The sequence below is a fragment of the Phaeodactylum tricornutum genome, genomic scaffold, assembly GCF_000150955.2.
Source record: "Phaeodactylum tricornutum CCAP 1055/1 PHATR_bd_27x34 genomic scaffold, whole genome shotgun sequence".
NCBI lineage: Eukaryota > Bacillariophyta > Bacillariophyceae > Surirellales > Neidiaceae > Phaeodactylum > Phaeodactylum tricornutum.
In genome coordinates this window covers 1,767-17,976 of record NW_002238031.1, presented here as the reverse complement: position 1 = coordinate 17,976, position 16,210 = coordinate 1,767, and the positions used below count along the sequence as shown (strand labels likewise).

Below are 16,210 nucleotides of genomic sequence, written 5' to 3'. Positions count from 1 at the left end.
GACTCTAAATTTAGAGTCGTTTTAGAAATCCGACTCTAATTTTTTTCGCAAAAATAACCGTAACGGGTAACTAGAACGCCAGTTCGGTCGATGACATTTTAAATGTTTAACGAAAACATTGAAAATGACCAAAAGTTTTTTACTAGGGACTGACATTTTGCTTTTGCGGCATGCCCCCTTGTAAAGCTGAACTGCGCTAGTTGGCGAATCGAGAGCGCTTGCTCACATTCAAGATGATAGAACGTTTTGTTCTTATACATACAACCAATACTAAAATGAAAGCTTCGCAGTTGCAATTCGACAGCCAAATGCTGTTTTTGTCCACATAGTCATCGTGAACCTTTTCGGCATCCACAAAATGCTAGCAAATCAGTAATCTCCCTGACTTCTTCCAAATCTGCGTGTGTTGACTGCTGACTGATTGGAGTTTGCTCTATGGGTATTCCGTGGCACCGCAACCTCTTCCACAAGATGAAAGACAATTTTCATGTTCCAGTCAACGAGATTTCCGTGAAAATTAGACTGCCCTATGTTTTGCCCGGTCAAATCGCTTGCACTTGGACTGTGAAATGTGTGACGCTGTGTCACTGGTCTTTAAGTAGACGTCCAGCCAACAGGTCTGCAGCTCGCCTTTTTTGACGGAACTTATGAACAGTAAGTTCGTTTTGTTGGGAGTAAGCAACACTTTGACCGCGTTGTGAGAAATCTCAATTTGATTGCCATTTTTCCCTTTGACTCCGGCAACATTCATTATGGAAATCGAGACCACTCTGCAGGAGCTGCTACGAAATACTCATCCTGAATCAAATTGGCCCAGTAGAGATCAAAGGCCGCCTCCTGCAAAGGCCATATGCTGGCGAACAGAACGTTCCAGAGTGTTTTGTAAATTGGCGTATTGACAAAAAATTAAGATTGCTCCAAAGCCGTGTTGTAAAAATGTATCAGGTCGAGATTTCATCGACAAGGGGTGGATTTCTTCCGAGTGAGCAATAGAATCAAAATAGAGACTGATTCTGGGTGTGCCCATGTGGCGTCATGGTGTGGCGTAAAAGAGCTCACTTATGTTCTAGCAGTAGAGCAATACAAAGAAGACTGGCACTCACAAGGGTGGCTATTTGTTACACTATTCCACTCCCTCTAAGGGAATTGCAAAGGGATTCAAAGAGGAAAGAGAAACAAAGTCATTCTGAGCAAATTTACACTGTATATTGATTGGTGATTATGCTGTGTACCGTTTCTAAGTGAAAGAAACAAATGATCAACCTAGTCTGTCCGTAAAGTTAGCAACTAACAGAAAGTGTTCGTTCAGCATGTAACAGACAAAAGTGACGCTGAGAGTGAAAAGTGTAGACATTGGAATTCCGATATAACGCTTAAAACGCCTCCAAATTTGACCTTGCCTTTGATTGGAACGTCGTCTAGTAGACCATGAGGATGCCGGTTGTTCCTTAGTTGCAACTCCGTCCAGTGATGTAGTCTACAGATCATCATTCACCAACTGGATCCCTCTATTTCTTTCCCGACAAACGAGAGGCTAGTTGCGATAACACGACAACGAGCAAAACCAACCGAATTGCACTGGGAAGCAACATATCGTGTTGTTCCTCAGGCCACTTGCTGTGTCATCGTACGGTTCGTCGTTTGGACCGACTAGGCCGTCACTGGTCAGTTACGTTAGTAATTCTTTGCTTGTTTGCGTGCTTGTTTCCCAGACCCTGTTCGTCCACATGCGCAACGACGAAATGGAAAAGCCAATGATTCCGCAATTTGCTCTCCCGCTCAAGCCTTGCTGGAACTTTTTCTGGCAGACTTTCTGGCCTGGGATGGGTTTGTTCGGTGAGTCCTATTTACTCTTCAGCATCGGAACGTTGCAGCCTTTTTGGAACATTGTGTACCCGGAATGCTTCACCAGCAGCAGCGACGACGACGAGACCGACGGCGCGAGTGTCTGTCGACCGCGGCTGCGGCAATCCTTAACGTACTCTATCGTCCTCGGTGTGATCTCGGGTATGCTAGTGATTGGCTATGCCGCTAATGTTATAGGACGTCGGAAAGGTTCCATTCTCACGGCATCTCTCATGAGCGGCGCCTCCATTGCGTTGACGCTTCTTTCTTACACGGCACTCTCGTCGCCAAACTTGTTTCGATGCATGAGCTGCGTGCTGTTTGTTTTTGGGGTTGGCGTCGGTGGCGAGTATCCCCTGTCCGCCTCCTCGGCTTCGGAAAAGGCCATGGATTCCTCGTCTTCCCAGCGCCGACTACTAACACCCAGACAACAAGAGCGCGGCAGATCGGAATCTACCATGGATGGATTGTATACCGTCATGGAAGACGACAACGATATACGCCATCATACGCACGCAGAGGAAATTGACAGCATCAAGTCCCCTCTGCCAACGTCCTCTCCCAACCGTGGACGGCAGGTCCAACTCGTGTTTACCATGCAGGGGGTGGGGATCTTTTGCAACTCACTTATAATCACTATACTTATCATCGTCTTTGGCCAAACGGGTGACGCTATCCGCGACACAAATAACTATGACGATGATGTTGGCATCTCCTACAGCTACAATCACAATGCACTCCTCCGCATTTGGCGGTGGACATACACCCTTGGTGCTGTCGTGCTTACTTGTGTATGGCTGTCCCGAATACGGTTCCTCCCCGAATCGACCGTCTGGAAACAAGACAAGGATGACCTTGAAGAATTGGCTCGCGACGCTCTTCGACAGCACCACCAGCAGCAGATGGTAAGCACTATCACCGGATACAGTAAGAGCTCTCCAGCGGCACAATCGCAGCTGCATACAACGCTGTCGCCCATCAAATCCGAAATTTCCGTTGCCACATCAGTTTCGTCTCTTTCGGCACCGTCCTTGCTGGCTAACGATTCCTTACCGATCCGCGATGCTCCCTCTATCGATACCGAAGACAATTTGCGAGCGACTTCGACCGCCCTTTTTCTGCGCAACTATGGCGTCCGCCTGCTTGGAGCAAGTTTGTCTTGGATGCTTTGGGATATTGCCTTTTACGGAAACAAACTCTTTCAGAGCTCATTTTTGATCGCTCTGACAGGACCCGACACAACTTTGCTAGAGTTTGCATTGGCGGCCACCTTAAACGCGGCTGTGGCCTTGCTCGGGTACTTTGGTGCCGCGATTTTGTTGGATGTGGTTGGACGAAGGAAACTTCAGCAGTTCGGATTCTTACTCACAGGAACTTTGTTTGTGGCCTGTGGATTCTTGTACGAACAGCTATCGTCCACCATGTTGATTGCGTTGTACTTGGGATCTTCATTTTTCGGACAGCTTGGTCCGAACGCCACAACATTTTTGATACCGGCCGAAATTTTCCCGACGTCACAACGCACCATGTGTCACGGAATTGCCGCCGCTTCAGGAAAATGCGGCGCCCTGCTTGCAGCCGTTCTCTTTCACTACGTCGGCGACGTTGATATGTTCCTCTTGAGCGGCTACGCTTCATTTGTTGCATGTGTCGTGACCTATTGGACCATTCCGGACACGGCTGGATTGGATTTGTACGAAATTGATCGGAAATGGCGCATGATCTTGAATGGGCGCAAGGGCGAATATGAAGGCCCAGCCAATCACCCTGAGTTTCTCAGCTTGCACGAATTGCACAATCACAGCATGCGGCATCGCCAAAGGCAATCTAGTGCGTATGATGGGACTGTGGTACTCGAAGGGCTGGATTGATATGACTTAAATGAGAGCGCTCAAAACATAAAAAGGCGTTTCGTGTGTTCTCGTCTATGCTTGAAGCGATATTGTACGCCTGAAGAATGTGACAAAGTATCGCCAAATGGACAACCAGCCCTTGTACTTGATCAACCAGTTGGATCTCTCGCGTGCTTACTTCCAACTCGAAGGCACACCATGTGCATGTGTTGTTGTTTTCACCTTTTGGCTCAGCAGGAGAGTTAGTTGCACCGTATCTCTCTTATACCTATTATAACTGTACATCCATAATAAGGAGATTTGATCAAAAGGACCTTACCGGCTGTATTCCGACCCGGTGACTGAATCTGAAGTGATTTTCTCTCTCTAGACTCGATAACCCTTACAACAACAACATAATGGATTCTCAATTCCTCACTCCACAATTTCAGATACTGCGACGACCATCAAGGTCGAGTTTATCGCTTTGGGAAGTTTGGAACAAACTTTCTGGCTGTAAATTCAAGTTCGACACCAGTCATTTAACGAGATTTCAAAGTCGTCCGTTGACGATTGAATTTCTGTTTTTGACTTCGTTCAAGAAGCATCCGATACCCACGGAAAGCGCGTCTCCATTTATGTTCCTAGCAGCAGGTCAGGATCGCGGTGCTCGGCATGTGACCGACATGGTGGTCCAACAAGCGGGTGTATGAAACACCACAGAATACATCACACTCATAGTCCCTTCCTCTCCTAACGTTTGGCCATAGATTATTTCTGAAGCTGACACACAAAGTGTTGGAAGTTTTTTTTTTCGACTCAATAGGTTGGCAAAGAAGCAGAGCTAAAGCGGCACGATACCGGAAAATGCCAGCACAAGCCTGTGACGAGCGGACGCAAAGCCATCTACACTATGCTATAACTTGGTCTCTACTGTGGATTCGCTTTCTATTCTTTTTTCGGCAGTATCGCTGGCGACACCCTCCTCCGCGTCCTTGTTCCCGTCGTTATCTTTTGTTTTTACCAGGCTTGACTGAGACTCGATAGGAATAGTTGTTGCCTTGGCTTGAGTTTCTACTGCGATCCGAATTTGTTCGTCCACCATGGCCTCAAAGTCTCTCGCAACAATTCCGTAGTCAGTGTCTCGCCCATTGTATTTGACGCAATTGTGGCTTATCAGACCAACGTATTTGTGCAAATCTGCCAGCGAAACAATTTTGCGAGCGACGATCATCTTGCGGATCAGGCCCAGATCCATGGGAAAGGAAATACGGTCTGTGTATCCCGGTGCTTCCTCTGCTCGTACGGCCTTTTTGAACACCAAAGCAGCTAATGGGGCCCAAAGAGTTTTATCTGTGAGATCAAAGCCCAGTATGACTGCTACGCTGCTAACGCAACAATGGCGTACCTTTATTGGTAAAAATTCTTTTCCAAACGACCAGGAGGGGCGCAGGGCTTGAGTGCTCCTGAAGATAAAGCGGATGTTTCGTCACTTCCACCAAGGCGCTTGGATGTTCGGTTCGGGATTGTGGAGGCGCTGGAACGTTTCCTTTGACGCTTAAAATGCTTGGAATGGCTAATTCTCCGCGAAGTCTTCCTAGTAGAGCCGGCGCAGTCCAGGAGCTTTCCATGGGTGTCAAGAGGGACTCCAAAAGTTCGTCTACAACGGTATCATCGACCTCCTTGCCTTCCAGTGCTTTTTCCAAAATTTCAATGTCTTTAAGCAGACCCTGTTCAATGTCGTCAGACTCTGAAATAATCAATCGAAGCTCTTTATTCGGAATCCCTTTCGTTAGACGCAGCAGAGTCGACTCCAAGAGATGCTCTGTACGATTGGCTGTATGTTCCTGAAAAACAAAGGTGGAAGGCTCTTGCTTCGACGCGCTACTCATTCTGTCGAGAACGATGCAATTTACAGTCAACCAATTGAAAAAGGCCGCACGCTCTGTAGCATCGATTCGTCAAGTTCTATCTATTGGACACAATATGTTTTCATCAAGGGGCGGGCTTGACTGTGAGTCTGGATGTTAACGTGAAACCCGACATTGTGACGAATATGCAAGGATACACGAAGGGCATGACGACGAGGACAGCCTTGGAAACAGAAAGACTCGGGATCCTATTAGAACCCCCAGCCGACACGTCACAGTGTGACGTCAACATACAAAATGTCTTCCTTTTTGCTTCCACTTGGAAGCTGATCAACGACGGAATCTCTATTTTCGTAAACCTCGAGTTGGTTCTGCTCTGTTTTTGGACAGTTTATATCATATACAAGACTGATTTTTAACAATCTTTAAACTGCATGTGGATCCTTGATTAAAATGAAGCCCCAAAACAATGAACAAAAAGCTAGCTAGCGGATGCCTGCAATCGAGGAGATACGCCACAGCTCCATGGACAGGCAACGATTTTACCTAGGACCATACCACTGCCATTAGTCAAAAGGACTACCAAATATAAACCAATGAATGAAAAAGAATACATGAAAGATAATGTTACAGCAGCTAATATTGTCAAAGCATTGCTTATTTAGGATGGGGGTTCCAGAATGACTGTGTCCGTACCGACTGTGGCGACGCAAAATTGACACGGGGTGCCTTTCGGAACCCAACAAAAGGGGGACGCACGTTCCCTTCATATTTCGGTAGTGTTCACCAAACTGCGTTGTCGTGTCGCGCCTTGACACGACAACCAGAGTGGAGTAGTGTTTGCCAAACTCTGCCAGCACTACTTCCATCGTGGATCCAATCAGATACGATACTCTGGCTTCTCAAAAGACGTACGTACGCTTCTACTATCGTTCTACTTGTGGGAGGCGTCCGTCGCGGTCGCGGATGTTTCCTCCACGCCTTCCGCTTTGGTGTCGACGTTGGCGTCGCCGTTCGCCTCGGCGGCGGTCATGTCCAGAATGGTGGCCCATCAGCAACATCAAGGGTACCACGCAGTTGATGGAATTGTCGGCCAAGTTCAACGTGACGAAAATCGACCGCGTTCACCCAGAGGAGTCGGTTTTAAACCGACACGAGTCTATAGGTGACGGAGAGCGAGAAACTCCATCAGGCGGTCCAGTGCAGCACATTATCGAAAAGTGGTCGCAGACATTGTACCAAAAGTGACTGAGTGGTCTGTGTTCGACCAGCATGGAACGGATGATGCAGCCCTGATCCAGGTCAATCCAGAGTAGCTACCGTTGCAGCCTTCCAGATCGTCGTCTGAAGTTCCCTAAGAGGTTTGCTACCAAAACAAGCGTGTTTCCTTTGCGGTGGCAGGTGGGTTGCCCTGAGATCTCTCATTGGAGACCCTGCAATAAATATCTTGCAGGAAAACGTTGGCATCCGGCACAAATTTTTGGCGTTTAGTCTAAATAGTTTGAATACTTAATAATATACGAGCGCCAAATAATGCTACTTAGACTGAACACGTTCTGTCCCCTTTAGGGAGTTTTTCACCTTTTACCATCCCCTTTAGTGGATTTCCTCGTTCTAATAGGTATTGTTTGAAGTGCTGAAACGAAAAGGATGACTCCGTTCCTGGCAAGCGGACAGACAGATCGCTGTCTCTTATCCCGTTTGTCCATGCTTGCTATCAGCGGGACGACAAGCTCAAATTCATCAGACTATGATATGTCGTTTTACCAGTAGCATTGCAACACTTGCTAGGACGTGTACAATAATCTAACTTACGAGTGCATTCAATTGCTATATTATAGTTTACTAGAGCGTTAAATCTATAGTTTCTCCTGCTAGTTGGAAACCTACCAATGTAAGCCCACAGGACTTGACATAGTAAATGAATGTGGTATGTTAGAATTGGAGTTCTTGCCAGTCTTGCATAGTTCTTGTGTAGGGGATCTTTGCCATCGTGCCTTTTGACATGATTGCATCTTTTTGCAAATACCATCTTCTAGGAGTATCAACCATCATAATTGTGTAGTTCTTGTGCTGCGAAACTTGATTACATTAATACGTCGCTTGATGACTGATGAACAGGTCTCCTCAAATGCGACATTACCGATAATAACCGCAAATAGCTTGTTTGTGGTGAATTTCAAACCTTGTTTTGCGGCTAGTTGTTCCGGAGTACTACCAAAGCACAACCAAGGACGGATTGCTGTTATGACAGTGAGTGGTAAACGAAGGTGGGCGTTATGACGAATGACCTGCAATACACCTAAGCCAGCTTATGGACTGTAAAACTCACTCGCTGACGACGCTCCCCACGGGTTAGACAGCGAATGCGAGGACCTATGCTATTATGCAATATTTGGATCAAAGAATTTCTAAAATAATGAGAGGAAGATTACATTCTACAAACTGGTCAATCTGTTGTTCAGTCCGGCAAACAATCCCACAAAATGCCAGCTCATCAAAAAAGAGGATCTCACTAATTCCGCCAAATCCTAGATTGTCTAAGTAACAAAGATGGGTCGCGAGTGCTTTCCTGTGTAGTTGGAGTTGTCTTGCCCTCAAATCTGATATAATTGTCTACATTCTCAATTGTTTTTATTGAACCGTATCGGCGTCGAAAAAATGTGTTAGAAAAAAATTGATGCCTTTTCTGTCACGATCTTTGGTTTCACCACAATGGAAAACAATGAGCACATCCATTGACTGTATTCCGCGACAGGCGTAGCAATCGTAGTTGGGGTTGTGCGCGACTTTCCCGAACCAGGAGCTTTGCAGGGATTTCGGATCAAATGCCGTGACGGTGGAATCAGAAGCGCGGAGTTCTTGTCCAAACACTTCGATACCTCCCTCGAGAATGGCCACCTTTGTGCATTCGTGATCCTCAATGGTACCTTTTAAGAGATTGTTCAACTTGTCATTGCTGTAGCGCTCCATGTACCCCCGGCGTTGTCTCTGAGGCACTTGGCCGTGCAGATCCGATCTTTGCGACAGGATGACAGGACGGATCCTCCTGTAAAGACGCCTTTATTTGGAGTAAACAAGCGCTGACGAGACAAAATTGGTCGACACCCGTCAGTGATTTTTTACGCTCCCGTCAATGCATTTTGCCAAGGCTATACTTTTCAATGCTCCTCTCAATACTTTATCCATGTTTTTGTCGATGTACCCGTAAATTTTGTTGATGCCCACCGTCAGTACTTTTCTTGAGGCTCCCGTCAACACTTTGTTAACGCACCACCAATGTCCCATTGATGCTTTTGTTGATGCACCCATCAATACTTTTGTCGACATATCTGTCAGGGTGCTTGTGATGATGCTCCCGTCAATGCTTCTTTCGATGCTTTTTTGTCAACGCACCCATCAATACTTTTGTCGACGCACCCGTCAATGTTTTTTATGCTTTGTAAATACTTTAGTTGCAGTACCCATCAATGCTTTTGTAGAGGCTTCGGTAAATGCTTTTGTTGATTCATTTGTCAACAAAACCGTCAATGCTTTTGTTGACGCACCCATTGTGATTGGGTCCATTTGCGGGCTGATCTTGGTTATTTACAGGTCCCGACCGATTTCGTTCGCAATATCTTCTATCACAACGGACGAGCCAGAAATCGTAAAGAGATACGGGAACAGCAACAGAGCTGCCGAAGGCGTCCTGGACGACCTATCCGACGGCAATGACAAAGGTTACGACGACGGCGTGGCCCACAGTTTGCTGGATGGCGCTCCGGAGGGCGAGGCACTGGGACGATCTAAAGATGATGTGGACAATGAAGTTGAAGGCAGTCTAGGAGGCATTTAGCGAGGGGACACTGGAGGGGTCTCGTGATGGAGAATTTTAGGGCAGCCGCAATGGCATACCCGTTGCACTGGCCGATGGAAGTCTCGACGGGCGTTCCAATGGAGACACTGACGGCATTTAGGATGCCTGGGGCGACAAGGTCACAGCGATGTATCGGATTGTGGACGCAGTCTTGGTATCCGCATTGCCATCCGTCCGTCCGCGGAGCTATTGTTTGACGCTACGTCCTAGTTAGTAGCGTTTTCGGTAGATACGACTTTGACATCAATACCGGGGTTTCCCAGGATTATTCGCATCCAGGCCGATTCGTTTCCTTTGATGCTCCCGTCAATGCTCTTTTTCATGATTTTGTCGACGCATCCGTCAATGCAATGCTACAATTATTCTCTATTAAGAGACAAGTATGAGTCATTTAACCTTATTCCTTCATGTTGTTTTTGCATATAAGATAATTCAGCCTCAGACTCAGCATATTGCAAAGTAATTGAGGAAAACCGCTATTTCGGCCTGAACGACATGAAAAAATCGCTATTTCGGCCAAATCTGAAATTTTCTATGTACTTTTGGAATGAGCGCCAAACGGATACTAAGTAAAATTGGCAATTTGAAAATAATCCAATGCTAGGTATATCCCCTATATATGATATAGCGAAGGTATCGCGCTGGCATCGATAAGCTGCTTCCAACCCGTCAAGCGTCGATCAATCTAGAGGACAGCAGTTGACTATAAACAATTTACCCTAAGCATTCAGAGAACACACTGTCGCCAGGACTCCAAAAGACTTGAACAGCAAATGCATATTAAGTGTGGATACACCACCAGCCTTTTGCATGATGACTGCCACTGTGTGAATGTCTTTTCTTGTAGTAGCTGCAACTGACAGAGCACTCGGGTAAAGTACGTAGACCAACGGGACGGACAACCTTACAATCGATGAAGATGGGAAACGGTAAGAGTCGTGAAATTAGAAGAAAAAGTATTTTTGGCTTTTGAAACACATAATGTTACACAAGAATTGAAAGTCTCCTTCGACGCATAGAAAGGCATCGGAAGAATATAGCACAACGACTTCGGTAGCGTACGACTTCGTGTAGTTGGTGCAGGACGGTACGGCACTATGGGAGCCATTGCCATTGTTGTGGTACTGGTGGTCACGGCAGTGTCGGGTATGAAAGTCCACCGGAGTTGGCCCAGTAACTATAGTGCATTGGGAGCCTTGCAAGTCTCACGCGACGGGAGACTAAGCCCGGACTTTGGACAGGTGGCATTCCGTCGCACGCTGCATTCGTTCCAAACTTGAGAGGCGCGGGGCAGTATTGGTTGGCGACGCGGTTTTCACCCGAGTGGTAGCGGACCGGAGTGGGCTGGCGGCTCGATGGGACGAAGAAACGGAAGCCAAGGGTGTATCGAAGGAAAAGAAATGCTGCAGATGGCCTTATGGATGACGGATCCCTACAGTGGGACTGCTGAGGGACCAGAGTGTCGCTTCCAAAGGCGACGGTGTAGGAGCTCCCGGTTCCGTGAGCAAAAGGGTGATAGACAGTGGTTGAATAAAGAGAATTTGTTAGAAAAGATGTATTCTTATCTCTACATTGCGGTGAGAGTAGGCCTCAGATAGACCATATTCCTTAGCTTTGCCTATATGGCTGTAAAATCTGATTTCAGTGCTAGGTTTTGGGTAGGTTTGCTGTGAGTGACCAGTCAATCCGCAAGCTCGGCACCTTTTAGGTGTAGCTGATGTTGATTTGTATCGAGTTTTATGTTGATTGGCATTTGTTGTGTTATAACGGCGCTGTTCATACTTTGAGATGTTTATTCTTGGGGGCTACGCTTGGACCCTGATAAGAAAAGGTGTGGATGGAATCCAGTAGGTAATGCGTTGGAAGCAGCTCGTCATGCCAGCGCGATACCTCCGCTATACCATAAACAGAGCATACACCGAGCATTGGATTATTTTTAAAACTTACTTATGAACCGTTTCGCGCTCAATCTAAAGTCCTTATAAAGTTTTTGAGTTGGCCGAAGTAGCGATTTTCCTCAAAGTGATTTTCGATGATTGCAGACATGACGAATGTCGGCATCGCTTAAGTATTTTATTAAGCGACAGGGCGCGCTAAATTGTCGCTACTTCGGTAAGCACATGCGACCCATCTTTGGTATTTATGAAATCGAGAATTTGGCCGGACGAGTGATTTTCCGGCCTCTTTGAGACCGGATTGGTGAATTTCCTCGATAATAATCTATTAAAGGTCCGTGCTACTATTTCAATTGCCGAAATGAAGTAGAGTCAGTACGAAAAGATCCATGGCCTTAAGTCGGAAGAATTAGCCTTGTGGCCGGGCTCTTCCCAACGAAGCAGCGCCTTGTGTTTCTGCCGCACTTACAGTTGTCGGTGGGCACCTTGCCGTCTCAGACCTTCCAAAACCCCGCAAAGTAGGCTACCGCCGCCCACACTCTCGATAATTACACCCAGACAATTCTCAAGCCAGTTGCAAACCTCATCAACCTTAGTCGAATGTCAGGTCGGCAAGAGTGGATCGTCGCACGGCGCTACCTACGTATAAAGTATTGAATTTTTTTTTTGAGACTTCTTGTCTCGCCCAGGCATCGTCAGCATTCCAATTATAATCGTTTACTGTCACCTGCGCTCCTAGAGAATAGAGGTTTTCGATCACCAAACTTAACTTGTAAGTGGATTTTTCTGTTCATGTTGCATTAATACCTACTGTAATGATATTCTACTTCATAGTAATTCATTCACGGTTGATCCCTATCGCGGCCATCATTTCGCGGACGACTTGCTGGCCGCGCTCTTCCCATTCCTGTCTATTTCGCATGGCGTAGTTGAGATACTCGTCACTTGAAACACCAAATACACCGCAATCCTTCAGCTTCTTCGCCAAAGGAATAATATAGAAGTCGAAAAATCCAAGCTCGCCCTTGTACCAAAAATCCGCTGGATTCTTATCGGCTCTGCCGTTTTCGAAGGCATTGTACATTTCCACAAAAAGCCTCTCGTTCCACTTGCGGTAAATATGCCAGTGCTGCATCGTATGAGCCACATCCGATGCTTGGATCAAATGCTCAATCACAATCGTCGCCTTTCGGTTAGTATTCTCTCGACTGTTTTCTTCTACATGATCCAGTGAGAAAGCCTTTTCCCAACGAGCATTGCGCAGCTGTTTTAGATCCTTGTCCATAATATCCGTAGCCATAACAGAGTTGACGACGAGCTGCCGAAAACGGTCTTTTTCGTCCTGAGTGGAGTATATTAAATTCCGAAGATCTTCGAAAGTGGAATCCATTAGAAGATCCCAGGCTAAGTCGACCGAGTTCTGTTCGGCTACGCTCTTGTTCTTGTAGAATGTCGCGATCTTTGAGCCCTCCTTTATCAGTTGTGTGTTGGACACACCGCTATGGTCGATATCGTGAATGAGTGCCGAGAAGACGCAAGCAAACTGCGTCAGTGGATCGGAAGTGATGCCGTATGTGTGATCGTGAAGCTTGGACGCAAAGATTGCTTTCTTCTGACCTTCGTTCTGAACAACAACGTCCGCTGGCGCCACGATACGCGATAGGAGCTTGACCACGGACATTGTTACGTGCGACGCATGTTCGAAGTTATGAAACGAGTTGTCTTTATACATTGCTGCGACATTTGACACGTATTCGCGAAGCTGATACATAACTGCTGGTGCGAGCTCAACAGCATCAGGATCCTGTTGATGCTTGACGGATCTGATATCAAAGGCAGGCAAATTTATCACTTCCTTGACCTCGTCGAGCACAGTGCCGACTATATTCGCCTCATGCACAGAAGAATGCACAGCTCCACTTCGAAATACTGACATTTTGCGACTAGCCATTTTTTGCTTGAGAAGTCTAGCAAGGATATCAACGTTCCAGTCAATCAGCCTAGTTGCCTTCTCGGAAGCAAGTCGATAAATTTGATGACCCGATCCTGCGCCGTCGATGTCGCTACCACCGAGAGTTTGTGCAAGGGAATTAAAACCACCATCTTCACTGTTATGCGTTGACTCTGTTGCAGACGTTCCGTTGCCTTTTTCTCCAACGGAGAGCCAATACGTTTTAATTTCACCTTTACCCTTCGCCACGACAACATCGTCGCGAGGTTTGAACCATTCCGCTTTCCCTGCTCGAATAAGGATATTGGCCGTATCTTGAGAAATTTGAATTCGATCTCGAAGACCAGTCGATTCTAGGCGAGATGCTGTGTTCATTGTGTCGCCAAATAGCTGAAAGCGAGATCGTTCACCACGGAGCACACCAGCAGTGACTGGTCCACTGTGCAACCCGATTCGTAGTGACAACTCCGCAGTGTCGGGACCAAGGGAGACTTCCAGCCTTTTCGTAAGAAAGTGCATTCTATGCATACAGTCCTTGGCAAAGCGCGCCATGACCACAGCATGGTCCTTGCGAGGGTCGGGTAGTCCTGAGACGGCTACGTAACAGTCACCAACAGTTTCTACCTTAAATACGCGTCGCTTCTTGGCAATATCATCAAAGGCGTGGTAAAGGGTTTCAAGAAGCATGAAAACTTGAGCTGGTTCTCGGCTGGAACTCCAGGCGGTAAAACCTGCAATATCTGCAAACATTATCGTGGTCTCTGGGAAAAGCTCAGCGATCGGTTTCGTCTTGAATACTGCAATGTCGTCCTCGTCTTCCAACACTTCCGCATCGAAGCCTCCGTTGTTCAAAAAATCCTTCAGACGAGATTGCGGCGCAAGAATACCTGAATTCTTAGCCGCTTTGTTCTTCTCTTCAGCTTCTTCGTAGATACGATCACGAACATTGGAAGGAAACAAAGATGACACAATGGCGTTAGATCTGGCGGCGGCGTTGACAACCTTTGCATTGCGGCGATTTACGAAACGGTCGTAGATCAAGAACGTCATGGCCATGAGAAAGAACGTAACGGCGATAGCTGTTGCAAAGATTGTTGGTTGGTTAGTTCGATACCCTTCGACAAACGAGCTCCCCGGATATAAACGAAGCTGAAATAAGCAGTGTCCTTCGATGCTGCTTGCAGCCGCGGGACGTTTGTATGCAGAAAAAGGCACCGTTACCTCAAGGTTAGCATATGCTTGCTCATATAGCTCTCCACTGCCCAAATAGATGGCGCGGCTACCCGTCAACTCACACGTATGTGAATCTCCGCAAGAATTCACCAGCACAGCAAATATTCCGCTGACTTTGTCAGGAAGCAAGTCTGCCATGTAGCGATCGAACGCCAATGTAGAGAGAATTAATCCTACAATTGGAGAGCTATCATTTCCGAGTTCACGATAGACAGGCGTGTACATGAAACTTTAAAAGGCCAGTTAGACAAGCTTTTCGGAAGGTCAGAATGTTCACTCTACTTCTGCTAATCTCACTTACCTATGCGGTCTTTCTCCGACAGTTTCGTTTCCCACGCTTGTCACAAACAAATCATGGTATGTCTGATGATCCTGTACCGAGTACGTTGATCCGGCAATTGCTGATACGTCTGTTATGGCAGATAGCACAGAATCTGTTTTGAGAGGTTCCAATTTTTGCGTGAGAAAAGCAATAAAATCCCAATCATTTTCCATCACTTTCTCGTACCTTTCAGAGCAGTCATGGCGTCAATAACAGGGGGTACATCTGGAATGGACGCCAAATCGAAATTAAGAATGTAAGGGTTGAAGGGTGGTGGACTGGTCAGGGAAATTGGTATGTACAAGCTTTTTCCCGGCGTTGCATAGCCTGGACCTGTTTCGGAAAATTCGAAGATAACTGGCGTTATATTGGCCACGACAAAGTCCGTTTCACTCAAAGTATCATCGCGCCCGAGAGCAACGTTCTTCACCAAGAAAAAACGAAGGATGAGAATAATTTTTTCTTTGAAAGTGTAGCACAATCTGAGTTCATTGCTGTGACGTACCCTGCTTAGGGAAATCCAATCCTGATTCTGAACCGAAAATAGCTCCCACGCCGTACGCGTTTCCGATGTTATAAAGGGCAAGTAACTAAAAGTTTCGATGCCAGACTGTACCCGGGCATGATCTCCATGAACCTCGAATTGAGGCAATGGCGTTACCAAAGGGAATGATTGTCCGCTGTCGTTGGCGTGTGCCGTCAACATGTTGCTTATTCCGTTTACCTCTTCAAACATATTCTCGACACGAAATTGAGTTATGTCTCCAACCGTGTTGGCAAAGAGGTAATACTACGGCAGAAATGGAATAGGATTAGATCTTTCACCAAGAAAAAGACGAATCAAGGAAAGTGCTTACCGCATCCACGTAATCATCTTGCTCTTCCGCCTTCAAAAAGACAAATGTTAGGGTTGAAACAACGGCACCAGTGACAAGTAAGGAGAGGATCACAACGAGTCGCCAAAGTCGAATGTATGAAGTTTCTTTCTTTGCCAGCTTCTGCACTTCCTTTATTTCGTCGCGTTCTTCGTGGACATCTCCGGCAACAATTCCCGTCTCCACTGAAGAATCTGCATTGGACGAATCTACCGCGAGTCCAGCGTCGCTGCTGTGGCTATGAGCTGAGCTCTTCATCGTATTCGGATGAATGTCTTCGATCGCAGCCGTAGTGCAAGGGAAGAGTGATACAAAGGAGAAGTCTTCTGATGCAAAAGTTGACACTTGGACGTTTACTTGGAAAGGTCATAAGGAGTAACATGGCGAGAGGGACATTCCAAAGTACTGCTTATGAACCACCGGTCATTGTAATGCGGACTGAAATCAGAAATACGGAGCTTACATTAACGCAAAGATGCTTTTCGGACTGATGCTCCAATGACCCTCGTTTGTTCATCGTGATCATT

General features: G+C 46.6%; 5 protein-coding genes across 5 annotated transcripts; 2 read left to right on the top strand and 3 right to left on the bottom strand.

Moving 5' to 3' along the window:
• Window positions 1–1,742: 1,742 nt before the first annotated feature.
• PHATRDRAFT_bd462 (predicted protein) lies at window positions 1,743–3,716 on the top strand (the record flags this gene model as incomplete). Its single annotated transcript, XM_002176235.1, has 3 exons — window positions 1,743–2,242; window positions 2,378–2,772; window positions 2,944–3,716. 3 exons carry the CDS (start codon window positions 1,743–1,745, stop codon window positions 3,714–3,716), a joined length of 1,668 nt encoding a protein of 555 aa, XP_002176271.1.
• Window positions 3,717–3,965: 249 nt separating this feature from the next.
• Window positions 3,966–6,800, bottom strand: PHATRDRAFT_bd1633 (predicted protein). The gene is made up of 5 exons (XM_002176232.1): window positions 6,487–6,800; window positions 6,245–6,312; window positions 5,843–5,924; window positions 5,086–5,570; window positions 3,966–5,030 (listed from the first exon to the last, which is right to left on the bottom strand). Exons 1-5 carry the CDS (start codon window positions 6,579–6,581, stop codon window positions 4,594–4,596), a joined length of 1,167 nt encoding a protein of 388 aa, XP_002176268.1. The 5' UTR covers window positions 6,582–6,800; the 3' UTR covers window positions 3,966–4,593.
• A 1,382-nt stretch (window positions 6,801–8,182) lies between these two features.
• On the bottom strand, window positions 8,183–8,521 carry PHATRDRAFT_bd1281 (predicted protein; the record flags this gene model as incomplete). Its single annotated transcript, XM_002176231.1, has 1 exon — window positions 8,183–8,521. The coding sequence occupies one exon, from the start codon at window positions 8,519–8,521 to the stop codon at window positions 8,183–8,185; it is 339 nt and encodes a 112-aa protein (XP_002176267.1).
• Window positions 8,522–8,768: 247 nt separating this feature from the next.
• Window positions 8,769–9,386, top strand: PHATRDRAFT_bd1280 (predicted protein; the record flags this gene model as incomplete). The annotated part of the gene is made up of 1 exon (XM_002176234.1): window positions 8,769–9,386. One exon carries the CDS (start codon window positions 8,769–8,771, stop codon window positions 9,384–9,386), a length of 618 nt encoding a protein of 205 aa, XP_002176270.1.
• Window positions 9,387–12,125: 2,739 nt separating this feature from the next.
• Window positions 12,126–15,976, bottom strand: PHATRDRAFT_bd1631 (cell surface receptor protein). The gene is made up of 4 exons (XM_002176230.1): window positions 15,666–15,976; window positions 14,995–15,598; window positions 14,788–14,920; window positions 12,126–14,715 (listed from the first exon to the last, which is right to left on the bottom strand). Exons 1-4 carry the CDS (start codon window positions 15,939–15,941, stop codon window positions 12,141–12,143), a joined length of 3,588 nt encoding a protein of 1,195 aa, XP_002176266.1. The 5' UTR covers window positions 15,942–15,976; the 3' UTR covers window positions 12,126–12,140.
• Between the last annotated feature and the right edge of the window lie 234 nt (window positions 15,977–16,210).

Bases quoted from the DNA above. Each gene is read 5' to 3' on its own strand.
- PHATRDRAFT_bd1633 (XM_002176232.1), bottom strand. From the start codon at position 6,581: ATGACCGCCGCCGAGGCGAACGGCGACGCCAACGTCGACACCAAAGCG. The intron at 6,313-6,486 runs GTAGAACGATAG...CGAAATATGAAG, and splicing joins GCGACGGACGCCTCCCACAA to GGAACGTGCGTCCCCCTTTT. The intron at 5,925-6,244 runs GTACGGACACAG...GTCCAAAAACAG, and splicing joins ATTTTGCGTCGCCACAGTCG to AGCAGAACCAACTCGAGGTT.
- PHATRDRAFT_bd1631 (XM_002176230.1), bottom strand. From the start codon at position 15,941: ATGAAGAGCTCAGCTCATAGCCACAGCAGCGACGCTGGACTCGCGGTA. The intron at 15,599-15,665 runs GTAAGCACTTTC...TTTCTGCCGTAG, and splicing joins AAGATGATTACGTGGATGCG to TATTACCTCTTTGCCAACAC. The intron at 14,921-14,994 runs GTACGAGAAAGT...CTCTCAAAACAG, and splicing joins CGCCATGACTGCTCTGAAAG to ATTCTGTGCTATCTGCCATA.